Below are 16,284 nucleotides of genomic sequence, written 5' to 3'. Positions count from 1 at the left end.
AGCCCTTACTAGGAAACCAGCCCAATATTAAGCCCATAGCAACTAGAAAGTTTTGAAAGGACAGCTCGGAAGAGAGGTAACTCATTAGCCGAGCCAGACTCAACCTGTGGGAAAACAGAGCAAACAGAAAGGAATTGGTACACTGGGATTTTACTGCGAAGGAACCAGGCAAATCCCTGAAGCCGCTGTGGTTGTGGGAGCTCCGAGCGCGGGCCGGGCTCCGCGCTGGGTCGGCCGGTTCGGCCGCGTGGCCGGGAGGGAGCCGGGCTCGTGCGGGGGGGATCCGCAGCGCCCGCCGGACGGCTCCGGCGCCGAGCCGAGGGGGCAGGATGCAGGGAGCGAACAAAAGGCAGCGCGTGCTGCTCCTGGAAGCTCCGCCAAACAGGGGGAAACAAAACACCTTCTTAAAGGGGTGGGAAAGGGGAGAGAGGAAACCAAACATCCAGATCAGAGCGACTGCCCGCCCGCCCTCCCAGCCTAATGACAGTGCTTGGGGACGTTCCTTTGAGGACCTGGTCTGCAGCAGGCCTGCTGATAAGGACCCTCATATCTGCAGCCGCTCCGATGAAAACCAAACCTCCCACGTTGAGCGACCTGCAGGTGCCTCGCAGCAGGGAGAGGGGCTCCCCACATGGAGCTGCTCCCCACCTCGGCCCTGCTCCATGGGTAAAGCCTTCCGCAGGGCACGGGCTCTGCCCTGGGAGCTGGTCCTGCCCCCATGAGTCCCCTCCTCTCCAGGCACCACCAAACCTCAAGTTCTCTGTATAATTAAGAGGGGCACCAGGTTCATACAAAGTCGGAGAGTTTAGGCTCCTGAACAACTCAGTCAGGAACCGCTACTCCCCTCCACTACAGAAAAAAGGAGTTACCACTGACTTGGTGCAATGTCCTTTCATTTGCAAGTGGGCAACCTCACACCAGCCCCTTTCCAGACAGGGCAAGGCAATGCATTCACAAAACTAACAGTCATAAAAAGGAGCAGAACCTTTTTTGGGAAGGAATGATCACCAGAGCAAGAAAGAAGCAGGGCAGGCACCCGAGCAAAGCAATAGAGGAGCACAACAGCCTCATACCCTGCGGAGCTCCGAGCCCCATGAAGGAGGTCAGTTATCTCATTTAATTCTAACCCCACGTGCCTGGCTCAACAGACAGCTCCAAGGCACAACAGCAAAGCTTTGGAAGCATTTGCAGCACGCCTTTCCCATTCCTCCTTGCTGACCACAACACTCGGGATGGTGCTTCCAGGGATGGGCTGTAGGGAGGAGCACAGTGCAGAGCCCTCTCCTCCACCCACGGCAACATCTCTGCTCAGGCTGGGGCTCCACACGTGCTCCTCAATTACTGGCCGAGCTACCAGCAAATGCTTCCTGAGCACCGGAGGTTTCCTACATGGCAGGAGCAACCCAGTGACCTGCAGTCCCTTCCCTTCTTTACCATTTTCACTAGCTTTGTGCAATAGCAGGAGCTGCACTGGGTGCATCTCTGTGACCTTGCCTGAGGTAGGTACAAGCCAATCCCCTCCTTCCCACCTCCAAAAAAAAAACAGAAAAAAAAAGAAAAAGAAAAAAACAAACAACAACAAATCACACACAAGTACCAGTTCAGAGACACAGGCTCTTTCTGGGGAGTACCCATAGCCCCACTAGCCCAATGAGTCATTCCAGGAGAAATACAACTGCAAATCTTGCATGGAGCTGGACATGGAGCTAGATACAGGTTCTCTACTAATAAAGAAAAAAAAATACACTAAGGAAAATATTAATAGGTTCACTAATCCTGGAGCACTGTAATGACTTTGACCCCTTAATTCTCTCAAACTTTTGATACTGGCCTGGGAGTTCAAAAGTTAGAGTGGAAGGAAAGAGAAAAGTAAAAGGTATACGTATAGATTCATCTCCCAGCCACGACAAGTTATTGCAAAAACCTCTTTTACAAGCTGTGCTATGAAACTCCAACTTTTTCTCCAGTTCCAAGTCATTAATGCAGCATTGTTGTGTTAGGTATCTGCTATCTTCTGTCCCACAGGTGGCTGGAGGTGGTTGTGGGTGAAGCAACACCCAGATGCACCAGACAGAGATATGCGAAAGTTTATCCAAAGATATCTGCATGGCAATATGAGGAGAAGCGTATATATCATGAATATATTGACATGTCAGCGCAAATCCCTGCCCGCTGTAGACAGAGCAGAGCTGGCGCTCTGCCTCGGCTGCATTAGACCCTGCGGTCATCTTGAAGTGGATGCAGGACACGTGGCTTTTCAAATCCTGCATCCACAGGTGACAACGGAGACAACCACCACTCCACCACCCTACCCAAAGTGGGAGGAAAGAACAGAACAGACATGGGCAAGAGCAGCTCAGGGCTGCATCAGCAAACCATGAGCAGCCATCAGCACTGGTACAGCCCCAATACACACGTACCTCTCACTGTTCCTTTTGAGGATGCAGAAAAATTAAACAGACCATAGAAGAGACTCCATTTAGCTAAGAGCATGAGGGAGCATCTCCTAAAAACTGTTCAAGGCAAACTTGACTGCCAGAAACGGGGTATGCTTAAGTAGATCTGTGGCCAAAACAAACCCCCTTCAATCTACACACTCACTTGTCACCAATGGGACTATGATCTTTCATTTGTGTCTTCTGCATAGCTTTCCAAAGAAAGTGTCAACATCAGTTGTGAACATGTAGTCAAAATGCAAAGCACCCTTTGTATGGAGGTCATACCTTATCATAGAAGTCTTCCCCCCCACACCTTTTAAAAAATAAAATAGAAAAATAAGACAGGAATTGTACAATACCTGCTGCTTCAGGTTTTGGATGCTCAGTTTGAACTTAAAAGCAAAGCCGCTTCCCTCACAGAGTCTGAGGGCCTTTGTTAAAGCAAGGCCCTAACCTCCAATGCTTTAGGAAAATAAAAACAATAATTGCTAGTTAGATTTGAAGGTTTAAGCTAGAGCCCCAGCAAGAATACCTCAGCTACTCTGGAAAGCTTTCAAAAACGCTTTGTGGATTCCCATTGGCATGTTGAAAAACAAATACACAATCAAAAAAACCCTAAGTTTCCAAAGTGATGCATCAGCCAAGTCAAACTGTTGGTTCAGGTTCTTCTCTTGAATATACTTTCCCCATGCTCTTATGGGCTAGTCTGCTCCAGCCTCTGTCACTGGCAGTACTGCCAAGTCCTCACTAACCTTTCCTGACTTCAAGATAACTGTGCTAAGTCCTAACGATTAAAAATGTCATTGCCACAAGTCTTTAATTGCAGTGTTAATTGGAGATTGTGTAATTTCTTGTAGAAGGGGTGTGTGCATGTGTGCACACCTGCCTGCTCCTTAGGTGGTTCATGCAGAATTTCCTGCAGATCAAAGAAAAAAAATCTGCTCAAACCTCTCCACTCTGTGATAAAAATAGCATCTGGATCAACCGCGTCACCACGGACTGTGACATTCACTCAGCTCAAAAATGTTTACAAATTAGGACCGAGATAACACAAGGAGGAGGAAAAAATAGAATGTGGGTTTTTCTTGTTGTTTGTTCCATTGAATAACTGCTGAATGCTCAAAAAAGTGCCCTGCCAATTAGCTTTAGTTTTTCCAGTGAAGTCTTTATGGGGCCACATGTGATAAAATGCAAGAGTATGCGGCCAGGTTAAAAAGCAATAAGAAAATACCTTCAGAAACTTAAAACACCACCCTTCCTTCTTGAAACCTGCAGCAGAGCTGGTCAGCTTTGCTCAAACCAAGCAGAAGGGGGGAAATTCCCCAGCAAGTAACGAAATATTCTTCACTTAAAGAAAAAAAAAAAAAAAAAAAAAGTAAAAATCAACTACCTTCATCTGCTTGAGAGAAAGGCTGCTGAGAGGCAGCCCCTGCCCACTGCTGACCAAAGCAGCCAGCTGCAGCTTCATGCACTGAAGTGGCCAGTTCTCTGTGGCCCTGCCTGGGAGGTGCAGCTTATCCCTACTTGCATTCTCAGCGCTCGCGGGTTAACTGCTCCGCTTTAACCAGATCTGAGCTGCATGCAGGTGGCCAGGCTCAATGCACTTGTGGCTTCCCCTCCACTAACTGAGGGATGGGACTGATGCCCAGAATTTCCTTTTAAAAGGCATGAGATTTCCCACTAGAAACATGTCCTACTTGCAAGTGCTTCATATAGAACATCAGCACTTTCTCCAAGGACTTCAAACTGCACTTTTCATGGATGCAGCCCATTTAGCAAGCTGCAGACTTTGAGGACAGAAAAGCCCTGCTCCTGGTTTCCACAAGCAGCACAGGTCGCCTTTTCCTTCCCCAAAGCAGCGTGCCCTCTCCAGTGCAATCGGCTGTCACAACAGGCCTGCCCTCCGACCCTGGGTAAACATCTGCGCACGCTGCTTATTTGAGCTCCTATAGCTCGTTATCTCCACAGAACACCCCTAGGGCTAATTAGAGAGTTAATGGCATCATGTCAAGAGATAACACTGTGTGGGGGGGAGCAGGGAGAGAGAGGGAGGAAAGGAATTGTGAAACAAAACCAGTTCCCTTCACAACTGCTATGCAATATTGGTTTAGGACGGCGCACGGAGCCCCGGGGGAGCCTCCCCTCCAGCTGCTGAGCACCGTTTAATAAGACACTCCTCTGGAGAGAGTCATCTCTGCAGCCAAGATGTTGCAAGGTCCCCACTGCTTTCTTCTCACGTGCACAAGCAAAACCCCTCCAACTCCTTCTCCCACTGCTGCCGAGGGAGGTCATCCCCACCAAAGGGAGCAGCTGGGGGGTTATGCAGGACAGACACCAAGCAGGAACACTTTGCACTGCACAATCTGGAAGGCATCGGGTGGGGGAGAACTGAGCATGGAGGCCATTTATCAGAACGCTTTGCCTGTGTTTTATTCATGGTACTCGTCTATTTGTCATTTTTTTTTCCCCCTACCGTAACGACTCACTTTAAAGAGCATTTGTTTTCAACAGAAAATGAGATAAAGAGGAAGCAATCCTCTGTGGACAGAGAGGTTTTTGCAAGTGTGCTGGTCAGCCTCAACCACTGGTCAGCAGACACTTGAGCAAACACTTTTGCACCAATGAGCGCAAAAGTCACAAGTCAGCAGGCACTTGAGCAGAGACCTTGCATGGGGGCACCACTGGCTGCCCTCTGGGGTTCAAGGCTCTGCCATCAGAGGGATTTTTAGCATCCCTCAGCATTCAGACTGCTTCCCCCGAAGACCTTCAGGTGCTTAACACAACATGCCACCCACTCAAGTGAGAAAACCAGATGCACAAGAGCCCAGGACAAGCAGCTGCACTCTGCAGAGCAAGGGCACAAGGTGCAGTGGTCTGCAGACACAAAAGCCACCAGTGCTGGGTCACCACACAGGTGCAGCCAGCCCCAGCCCTGCAGCTGGGGGCTTCAGCACAGACCCACATTCCAGCAGGAGACAAGGCTCCAGCCTGGGAAAGAGAAAGCTGAAAGGGAAAAGTGGGAGACAGATTAGAGTCTTTGTTTTTAAATTACAAGAGAAGCAACTGTTGACAGTCCAGGTTGGCGCTTACGTAAGCAGCCGAGGAGAAAGTGTCATGCTTCCCTTATCTTGTATAAACTACAGATTGCTTACAGGAAATGCACAACTGTTAATAAAGGCACAATCAGAGCAGCTCTTTCTGACCAGCCCGTACTGTGTCACCAACTCCCTTCCCCCATGGCCTTGTACAATAACTACATATTTTAAATAAATAAATAGAAGTCAGCAGGTTGCAATAACTTGAGATGAGCCTTGCCAGCCCCTGGCGAAACCCTGACCCCGTGGTTGTTGGCCGCCCGCACTCATCACACGAGTGCGTCGCGTTACCTTATATTCCCCCGGTCTGTTTATGACACCCACCTGCCGCCTCATGTCTGTGCCATGGTTGTAACGCTGGCGTGGGGGAGGCTAATCCTGGCCGACTGCTTCCAGCACTGTTGCAATGCTCAGGACCAGCGGGTATATTTTGTTCCTTATGTTTTCCATGCAAAAGCATTTCATTTTGCATCGCACGTCTTTGCCTGGATGCCCTCTGGCTGCTCTCACATGCCACATCCACCAGCGGTACCCCAAGAGCTGCTGGAGAGCCCTCCCTAGTTAAATTAAATGCTAGGTAATCAATGACAGCAAGCTGGAAAGCAGACGGCAGATAGATCTAGTAGAAAATGGACCACCTAGTCCAGAAGTCTCCTTATGAAAGGCAGTCGCTAAGGGACCACAGGCAGGATCCACAGAACCAGAGTGACATTCCCAGCAAGACTCTGGATGTGCCAGGCCTTTGCCATGGCAAGAGGCTGAATTAATATGGGACAGGACTTGTAAAAGCAAAGCTAGGCACTGCAGAAGTACCCGAGCTGAATGGCAGAGCGTCGCACTCAGAGCCATACCCTTGTTTCAACTCTACCATGAGTTGGTATCTCACAAGCACAGTGGAAGGGGTGGCTACAACGCAGCATTTTCACATGCCTGGAGCAGTGTGGCTGGATTCAGCACCCTCCTTCCAGCCAAGGAGAAAGGAGGGCCTCTCCTCTCTGCTCCCAGTAGCTTGGATGACAAATATGGATTAATATGAAATTTGGGTATGGCCGCCCTGATGCTTCTGGTTGCAAACAGCCACACTCTATGGGCGGCTGGAACACCAGCTCTAGGGCTGACAAAGAGGCTGACCACTTACAGGAACATTGGGTTAGAGCTGAATAATAATGGAAATGTGCTTACAATAGAAATTATATGAGTGTGTGTGAATATATACACAGGCATCTCCATCAGCTATAGAGACATAAAGGTCCCTGCAGGACAGCATAATCTTTAAGCTTGCTCTGGAGGCAAAAATATTTGAAGTCTGTTGTTTCGAGATCACCATCCCTTTTAATTAAGTGTTCCTGAAGACTTCTAAACTATATAAGATATTTGCTAATGCACTATTGCTTCCTGCTTCAGCAAGAAGCACGAGCAGCATTACAGAGACTTTTGGAAGCAGCCCTAGTTGTTCAGGGAAGATGTTTTCTGAAGTGACCACTTCTCTTGTTCCAGGGGACTTGCACAGAGGCAGACGGCAGCACTTGCAATTGCAACCACCTCCATCTCAGCTACGTGTAGCAATCCGAGCTGGGGATTTAAAGCCAACTCTCCAGAGGCGGCAGGTCAGAACGAATACTCATCTTGCTTCAGCCACTGACCTCACACTACAGCATGCTGCAAAACCTACCACACCTGGCTTATTTCCAATAGGGTTTTGTTTTTTTAGCTTAAAAATAGTTTATTTCCTCCCAAATTGAATATAGAGCAAGATGCTTAGAGTGAGAATATTTAAAGGAATTTTAAATAATCTATAGCACAGCAGACAGATCACCCGCTTGTTTTCTCAATACCATTAAGAACTCAGGGAAGTGGCACTAAAAATAAAACCCTTGCTGTCACCATACTCATTAACTTGCTGCATTCCTACAAAAAGAAATGTAGCCAACTCTGGCCCACAGCCAGAACCAGCATTAACATCAAGGGAAAGGGAACCATTGAAAAAAATATATATTTTAAATGAACAGGAATGCCTTTGGAGCCCTACTACACATTCAGAATGAGAAAAAAAAATCCTCTTTCCTATCCAAATTGAACCACAAATGCATTCTCCATGTGCATCCTTTATCTGAAGGGACTGATCATTTCTGGATTTGAATCTGCAGCCCTAAATGCCATGATTGGGCCACTTGGAGAGACCTACATGCAGAAGATTAAACATTCAGTATTACTACAAAGCCAAGCCTAAATTAGGAAAGCTTATGAGTTCAGCTGCAAACAAGAGAGGTGCTGCAGGGAAAGTTCCAACAGAATAATGCAGTTGCTCATTATGGAAATGCCTTTGCATAATCTCAACTTTCTTTGCACACTACAGAACGAACAAATACCCACACAGAAGAGAAACTTGGCAAACCTCAAGCTCTCTCAAGCACAAACCAGACATTAATAAAAGCTTTGATCATGTATCTGTGCTGTACAAAGTCCTTCCTGTCTTTCTATGGCCAGTTTAGGAATACTTAAGCATGGAAACAGATGGCCACACAACCCACTTTGTCATGTCTACTTATCAAGCTGGCTTTATCCTCCAGGTGCAAAACCATTTCCCAACTAAACGCAGCACCTGCCAGAGCCCAGGGAAGCAAACACACACACCCCGTGTGTTAGTCAGCTTTTCCACAGAGCTGTTCCTCCTGCATCTCAGCCACATCACACACACCAGGCCAGTTTGCCCATGCTGCCTGCATGTGAGGGACAGCCCATCCATTCTTCTGTCCTTCAACCCATAATCAGTTCATCTGCTTCTTCAGGCACCTTGCAGCAAGTGGAGCTCTTCTGACCCAGAAAAAAACTTTAGGCAAGCAATGAAAGTTAACTCGAAACAGAGCCTGTAATCCCTTCTGGACTTGCTTGTTATCTCTCCATCCACCATATACTCGCACAGCAGTGTTCTGGTACTGACCCTGACCGCCCTACACAGGCAACAAGCTCCTAAGGCCACAGAAATTCAGTGTGTGGCCACTGACTTCATATATGAAATTGGTTTATTCAAGGGCAAAGCCAAGGGAGAACAGCCTACCAGGTATTCACTAGCCCAGCTATGCTGTGCAGGTGGATCTCACACCTGCTCCTCTCTAGGTCTGTGAGCTGCCATGTAGGAAGATACCTTGCAAAAGCTGGCATGGGGTGACTCCTCTGAGAGCCTCCAGGAGGCTACAGAAGATACTTAGAAGAGACATACAAATCAAGCATGATCATTCAACAAGGACCAAGGCAGAGGCCACCAGCCCAAATATCTCTATGTCCTATCCATGCTGCAACCAGTCCTTCTTGATTGCAGTTTAGTTTCTCCTCTGCCTCCAAGGCAGGAATTTTATAGCAATGAAGCAGTCACAAAAATATGAAATATTCACAGCACCTCCAAAAGTTTTCTATCCATCAACCTTGGGACATATCCAAATCCAAGAGGACCACTCTCACCTCATCCCTACGTCTTCTAAAGCAGCAGCACCACAACCCCCTGTACCCCAGGAGAGACCCAGATCCTGGGGGAAGTCTGCAGCACATGCAGCTCAGTTGGGCTTCCAAAACACACACAGCAAACACCCACAACAGCAGAAGACAGAAGCTAAGGAAGAACAAAACCTGCCTTCTTCAGCACCTGACAAGAAATGTTCTCGCTCTTTTGCGGGGAGGGAGATGCACATTAAGAAAACTCTGACCAAAGCAACTGTCTGTAAAAAGGCATTCCACTGAACTGGTTAGGCAAGGGGCTGCGGGAGGACACTAGCTCAGGGGCATGAAAGGAAGGTATGTGCAAGGGGGAGGGGGCAAGGCTGATCCTCCGCTGCTCCATCACTTGGGACAGCACTTCTGCTCCCACTGACACAGGGGTTTTGGGTCCCTGAAGTCCAGTTGCACACTGCTGTGAACAAGATGGTCATTTTTCTACATTAGGACTTCTCCAAGCTCTGCCTGCTTTGCAAGACCCTTGTCAGGAGGTGGTGAGGCAGAGTGTCATCCATTCAATTTCTTGGTTTAAACCTTGGGTCTAGAATAGCATCTCTTTGCATCTATGGGCTACTCCAGAGGGACTCACACAAAGTGGCAGAGGAAAACACACTTGCACCTGGTATAAAATCAGAGCCAAACAGTAGCCTGACAGCTTACCATGAGAGCTCCAAGGCAATACAGAGGTTATTGCACTGTTACATACTCATTTGGGTGGGTGGTGGGGGGGCGGCAGGTCTCTGCACCCCCTCCTCCCAGTAGCTCAAGAACATTTAATCATCCAAAAGAAACCTGTTTTTCATATAATACCACCTGCATCACAGAAGAAAGCCTTAGAAAGCAGCCTGCCTCCAGGCATGAGGAGCAACATCCTCTTTGAACCAAGGGAACCTCCTGCCACCCCTCTACACATCCCACAGCCGCTGCTTTCTGCCTCGTTCGCTGAAGACGCTGCTGAGCATCTCAGTCAAAGCCCAATGGGCCACAAGGACACGGGTTCAGCTCACCTTCCTGGCCACCCGCAGCTCCCTCCTGCTCCAGAGCCATGGCAGAATCTAAGTCTCCTCCATGCCCCATGCAGACTACCAGCATCCTCTACCCAACTACATTAACAGAGAGACTTCTGCTAGGGTGGGGAGTTCCCAGTCTGCCTGTGGTTAACATGACTGGTGGTGAGAGGCACAGCCAACACAGCCTTGCAAGCCGGCCACCCAGAAACCATCCGCGTGGGACATTGTGAAAGACCTAGTCACAAGGCACACAAATGGGGGAAAGCTGCTGACCGCCGCATTCTACACAGGGCCCACAAACCTTCTTCCCCTCCACCTCTTCTCATCTAAAGATAGTGCTGCTCTCCAGTTTCTTCTGCTCCTTTTTTTCTTCTACAGGACAAAAAGGATATTTGTTCCTCAAAAAGTATGCATGAAAGCTGAAAGGTTTCAGCTCAGCAAGAAACAGATGTAGCTCATGATGAGAAGTGTCAGTAGCGCAGGACTTGCTCTCATTTTCCAACTCACTCTGCAAGCTCACTCCCAAATATCAGGTCTGCTGTGAACAAGTGACTATACAACTGAACAAGTCACCTGCATCAAGGATAGACATTTTTATAGCTGAAAGTCTTATTTTTCAGCCAGAAGTACACAATTCCTATTTTAAAGGCCAATCATGATGGCCTTGAAGCCCATGAAAAAAATCATTACTTTGAATAAATCAGTCTATTTTTTGTTTTGTACCTGTTTTAAATTCACTTGGCAGTGCATTTTGGAGAAAAGCTGCCCTGGTTCTTTACCTAACAAAAATCTAGTAATAAAGAGCAGTCTGTCTTGATCTCACCATTCATCTCCAAGGGCCCCTCTGTTTCTGCTGCATTCCTTTGTGTTTATCTGCCCTCTTCAACTTTTTGCTGCAATCAGCTGCATGCGGCACCTCGTGTCTAGAAGTGACATGGCTGAGGTTACACGACAGACAGGTGCAAGGGGAGCTATTGCCCTAAAGCTATCCAAAGGAAAAGAGAAGCTGGAGGGGAAGACGGTTGTAAGGTATTTCAAATTAAAGCCGACAAACAGCAAACACCTTGCCCCAGGCTACACATTCTCTGCCACTGCAAGCTGCAGCGGCAAGCCCCAGAAACAGCAAAGCAAACACAGACTTCTCTGCAAGGGGGAGTTGTCACCTGTCAGGGATGTTTGCTAATTTATAGGGAGGTGGTGGTGAGGGGAGTAAAAAGAGCTTCCCTCATTTTAAAAGACAAGCTGTTTGCACAGGTTTGAGATGCATATTTTGCTTTGTAAAGGCTTTTGTGCAGCACTCAACTGAACGAAGGTGCTGTCTTCCAGTGAAGGAGAACTAGATCATTTATAAATGAACACGGGAATATTCAGCCCTTAACAGCACGCCTGAGCCACAGCATTACACTAGGGGTAAGGATGGGATGGAATTTCCCTGCTCCCCCTTCAGCTTGTCACGTCAGTGAAAAGTAATTCTTTAAAGCCACCCTGCAGTGTAGCCTCCTCAGAAATGCCTCCTGCAAGGCCAAGAACAAACCTCTCATAAGCAAGAAGTAATGTTATAGCAAACACCTCTGCCCTCCTCTCCCGGTCCCCTTGCTCATACACAACAAGAGGAAGGGATTTTCCACCAATGTTTCACTGCACCACAGACAGGAGAGGGAGACTCTGAACAAGGGCTTCCCACAAGCCTGCCCAGCTACCACAGTGCTCCACAGACTGCACAAAAACCCTGCACATTGGAAGGGTTTGCTGATACTCCACAAGCGTGGCAAGCTGACGTCTTGGCACAGAGGGAGCAGAGTTTCTGCTGACAGTTCTAGTAGTGTTGGGGTTTGTTTTGTGAAAGGATGCAGTTTGAAGACACCATCAGCACTCATCCTGAAAGCCAGGAGCGCCTCCACACATGCAGAAACTTTCAACCAGCTACTGAAGGGATACCCTTTTACTGGAACTGTGCTAACCTAGGGAAGATGAGAAACATCCTCTCACATCCAGATGCTGACTGAAACGTTGCACCCTGCCCCAAGCCTACTTGGAATACATGGTTACTGAGATACAAAAACCAAAGTGTCATCAGACATTAGTTACCTCCCTATGCACTTGGAAAAGCTTCATAGCATTAGCCCAGCAGGTATTCAGCCTCAATGTAGCCTATTTATCCTTTGCAATCTTGCAAGGAAAGAGAGGAAAATGTGACCCTGTTCTGTGCTGTTTCAGCAGTCATGCTAGACAGACAATAACAGGTCAAGGTTTCTGGCACTGGGGTCTGCAATCAGCATGACCTGGGAGCTCTTTTCCTTGTAGATGTGATTGTTTGAGTTACAAGCACTGTCAGCATGCAGACTGCCAATCAATGTCAGTGCTGAAAACATGCTGGGGTAGAGCACATACAAATTGACAGCTCCCTCAATTACTATCAGTTTCTTGAGAGGAAAACACAGAAGAACAAGAACATCCCAGACAAACACATATGTCAAACAACACATTTCTTAGCTCCAAATTTAAAAATCCAGGAGAAACAGAAGCCTCCTGCTTCCTACTCTGTCTGCACAATTAATACTTCGCTATCAGAAGCATCAATAAGAAAGAACTAGTCAATTTGTGTCAAAAGCAAATGAACCAGTAGCCACCAGTGCCACATCTGCCTTCCAGTCTCCAGCTGTAGAAGGGTGATACCTATGACCAAGTCTTGTTAGAAACACTCTCTAACCTCACTTATCTGGAGACATAGTGAGGGCAAAAAGGGCATGGCCTAAAACTCAAATTTTCATTTGTATTTGGTCTTCAAGAGGTAAACAGGCCAATGAAGAACACCCTCAGATAGGGCTAACAGAAAGGCTACAGCACCCCGAAGTTCAGCTCTTTCAACCCTCGGGCCACAGAAGCAAGCTCTAAGCAAGTACAGCACAAAGAAGGTGAAGCAGCTGGGTAAATGCAAGAGACTCCTTGACTCTTCCTCCTGCTCACCTCCTCATCCCTTTCTTGCCATTGCTTTAGTCACGGGATGATTGAGGTTGGAAGAGACCTCTTGAGATCATTATCTATCAGGGGAGGAAGAACAAGTAAAGGGCCAGCCTGCTTCCTCTTGCAGCCACAGAAAGAGGCAGAGAGTCACTTTTCACAGGGCACATATTCTCCAGTTTAGCCAGACATACTGACACAGTTGTTAATTGCCACCATCCTCATTTCAGAGCCATGCCCAGGGCTCATTCTTGAGAGAAACACCAGAAAGAGGGAAAAAGACTTCCTTGCTCAGAGACAACAGTCCCAATTCTACCAAGGAGGAGGAAGAGAGTCCTGGGACAACACAGTAAGAATGACTTTTGCAAAACTCCTCATCTTTCCCCAGGAAAGAGGATAGAGAAAATTCTTTGAGACTCACCCACATTGGATCACTCAGCTCCGTATCCTGCACGCGGACACAATCCATGCTAATCTCTATTTTGTTTGTAGGGCCATTTTCTGATGGGTCGTCAATGAAGTTCAAATCAATCGGCTGAACGGAGCATATTGGCCTGAAAAGAACAGCGTAATGCAGTTAAGACAGACCAAACTCAACTTTTCCTCCCCGTATATTGGGATCATGGAGGCACTAGACATGATCAGAAACTGTTTCCATGGCACGGTGGTTCCTTCTCAATGCTCTCCTCCCCACCTGCTATACCAGCAGCAATCCCTGAGCAGGGCTGGACCTGGAGGGACATTTTACTCCCCTGGACAGTAAAATTAAGAGCACAGGAGTTAAATCACTGAAAGATAGTATCAATGGAGGATTTATGACAAAACTATCTCAGCATCAGTCATGACAAGCCAGGAAAGGAAGCAGTTTAATAAAAACTCTCATCCAGTCACAGCTGAAGACACTATAGGTTGAATTACTTCTTTCAATGGACACGACAAGGAGGACTGCATGCTACCCTACCTCCTACCCCTTCTGGTCATAAGGCTGACACATGGAGCCTGGATATACAGAAAGCTCCTGAGCCATGACTCCAGGTCCTTTGGGGAAAACAGTCTCCTTAAGTGGTAGGAAGCAAGCAGCACAGCAACAACGGTCTCCAAGAAAGTGAGTGTCTTGTGCAAACCCCACATCGGCCCCCATAGACTGAATGTAAAATTTCTTCAGAGCTCAAGAGCCATCCATCATCACAGATTTGAGCCAAATAGGTACTAAGGCCCCAGTAATTCTTGCCTTCCCTCCCCTTCAGCAATCTAATAGAGAAGTATCCTGGGCCAAAATGCCTTTCCCTCCTCCTCACAGATTCTCCACGAGGATTACTTACTGTTCTAGGAAATCCCAGATATGCTGTAGCACCTCTGGACTCAGGAATTCCCTGGGCTGCGAGTTCTGGGACATGGCTGAACGATAGTAACTCTCCTTCCAGGAGAAGTGGCTTGGAGTTTCTACAAACCTTAAACAACAAAAGCAAAGAAGAAAACGCACACAAAGATATGTTGAATACATGAGCCCAACTACATGAAAACCCATAAATAGAAGCTATTGTGTGAAAAAGGAGACACGCTAAATGCCTGGAACATTCACAGTTGTACAATGTACATTCCACCCTACTGCAGATGCTGTATTTAGAAGGGAGAGAATTAGACTACCCCTGCACATAAGCTAAGTACCCTCTGCAATCCATAGGGATGCTGTGGCATAAGGACTCTCACAGAAGAAAAAAATAATTATAAAATCAATTTCACCACTAAAAATGAGTTTTGCATACACAGCACTGCCTACTCTATAGGCAACAGGTAAAGCACTTAAGGATTACCAGGAAACAGCCTGACCCAATGGATGACTCCACTCTGCCTGTCAGGCTACCTCTCTAGACTGCGTGACCTTGGACAGTTTTTAGGGGGCTTCACCTATACTGGCCACTGCTGCTGAGGCCTTGGACCAATACAGAGATTTTTTTTTTTTGGGGAAAACCTCATTTTTACCTATTTTGATCAGGAAAAAATACATTTATATAAAACTGTACTCACTTGTCTACTGCCTTACCCTCACCTCCAACAGCATCTGAACCTCAGTGATTAATTCTTGCGACGTCTGGTAATCACCTTGGCCATTTTTATCCCTTTAAGTCACTACAAGTGTCACAGAAAGAGGTGGGCCCAAGAGGAAGCAGTGACAAAGGCGGAGCACGTGCATTCCACAGCTGCACATTCTCATCCCACTGGCCAATTTCTAATTTCAAACACCACAGCTTTTATGCCAGTGTCAAAATACTCAATGGCTATAGGGATGCAAGGGTAAGTTTCTTGAGTATATTTACAGATGACAAACTCTCCATTCAACTTAATGGCATCAGTCAGGTGATGGCTTTTCATCCTAAACGGACAATGGGTAGGCCCCAAAATTGTCATATTCAAGTGTTGTTTCTACACAGTAGAATTAAACAGCAACTTGCTCTGCCAAAGGAACGGCTGTTACAGGAGCTAAGGGATTCCAAGAACAACAACATTTGGAAGACAGGTTCATTGGTGCTGCTAAACACTACTGTGGGAATTATTTTCAAGGAAGATCCCCATCTATTAGCTGCTAAAGTTAACAAGAGTATTTCAGAGAAAGGATTATCCTAGTACTTGCTGTTTTCCTCTAAGTTTTCTCGAAGCATCTGCTACTGGTTGTCAGAGAGGAAACCGGATCTTTTGACCAAATTTATATGGCCTCTATCATGTTTTGAAAGAGATTTATGTCCTTCCCACTGCTGCTAACAGATTGAGAGATCTCAATTCTATTTTAAAAGGGCAGATAGTTTTCCCTAGTTAATAGAAATTAAGTCATTTTTAAGTAGTTTTGGCCCCAGAGCCACGGCAGAGCATACTTCAAAACAGGTCGAGGTACTGCTTCTGTTGCTAATTTCTTCTGATCAAGAACAGGAAACTAACATATTTGAAAGCTCATGAAAATCCAAAGAAACAAAAAGTCCAAAAATACTGTCTCTCCAGTACAAACACATGCCCTCACTCAATGTGAGGGATCGCAAGTCCTCTGAGAAGAGCAGTTACCCCCAAAATATCAGAAATTACACGTTATATGCTTTCAATTTGGTATGGCACTTTCAAAACTAGAATAGCAAAACCCAGATGAACACATCAAACCTAAACCTCCGTTACGTACATTAAGAACTAATGTTACAATGAGTTTTTACAGTGAGTAACAGGGAGAGCATTGCCTCAGAGATCTACAATTTTTCCACAAAGACTTTAACAGTAAGGCAGCTTAGAGTCACTGCTTGGGCCATT

The 16,284-nt window shown here is 46.9% G+C and overlaps 1 protein-coding gene across 3 annotated transcripts in view; it reads right to left on the bottom strand.

Moving 5' to 3' along the window:
• Positions 1–16,284, bottom strand: part of TP63 (tumor protein p63) — a 103,726-nt gene that overhangs the window by 68,689 nt on the left and 18,753 nt on the right. For 2 of the 3 annotated variants that reach the window (XM_088525540.1, XM_088525541.1), the window contains exons 1-2: positions 14,316–14,712; positions 13,415–13,547 (exon numbers count right to left, since the gene is read on the bottom strand). In XM_088525540.1, coding sequence (XP_088381666.1) covers positions 13,415–13,547; positions 14,316–14,521 — 339 coding nt within the window. In that variant the 5' untranslated portion in view covers positions 14,522–14,712. Of the gene's footprint in view, positions 1–13,414; positions 13,548–14,315; positions 14,713–16,284 lie in introns of those variants that run through there. The other variant, XM_010222665.2, reaches the window with a different exon arrangement.

The sequence above is a fragment of the Tinamus guttatus genome, unplaced genomic scaffold (assembly GCF_059628265.1).
Source record: "Tinamus guttatus ecotype Peru unplaced genomic scaffold, ASM5962826v1 Tinamus_guttatus_pri_ptg000227l, whole genome shotgun sequence".
In the NCBI taxonomy this organism is placed as follows: Eukaryota; Metazoa; Chordata; class Aves; order Tinamiformes; family Tinamidae; genus Tinamus; species Tinamus guttatus.
This window is presented reverse-complemented; position numbering and strand designations above follow the sequence as displayed.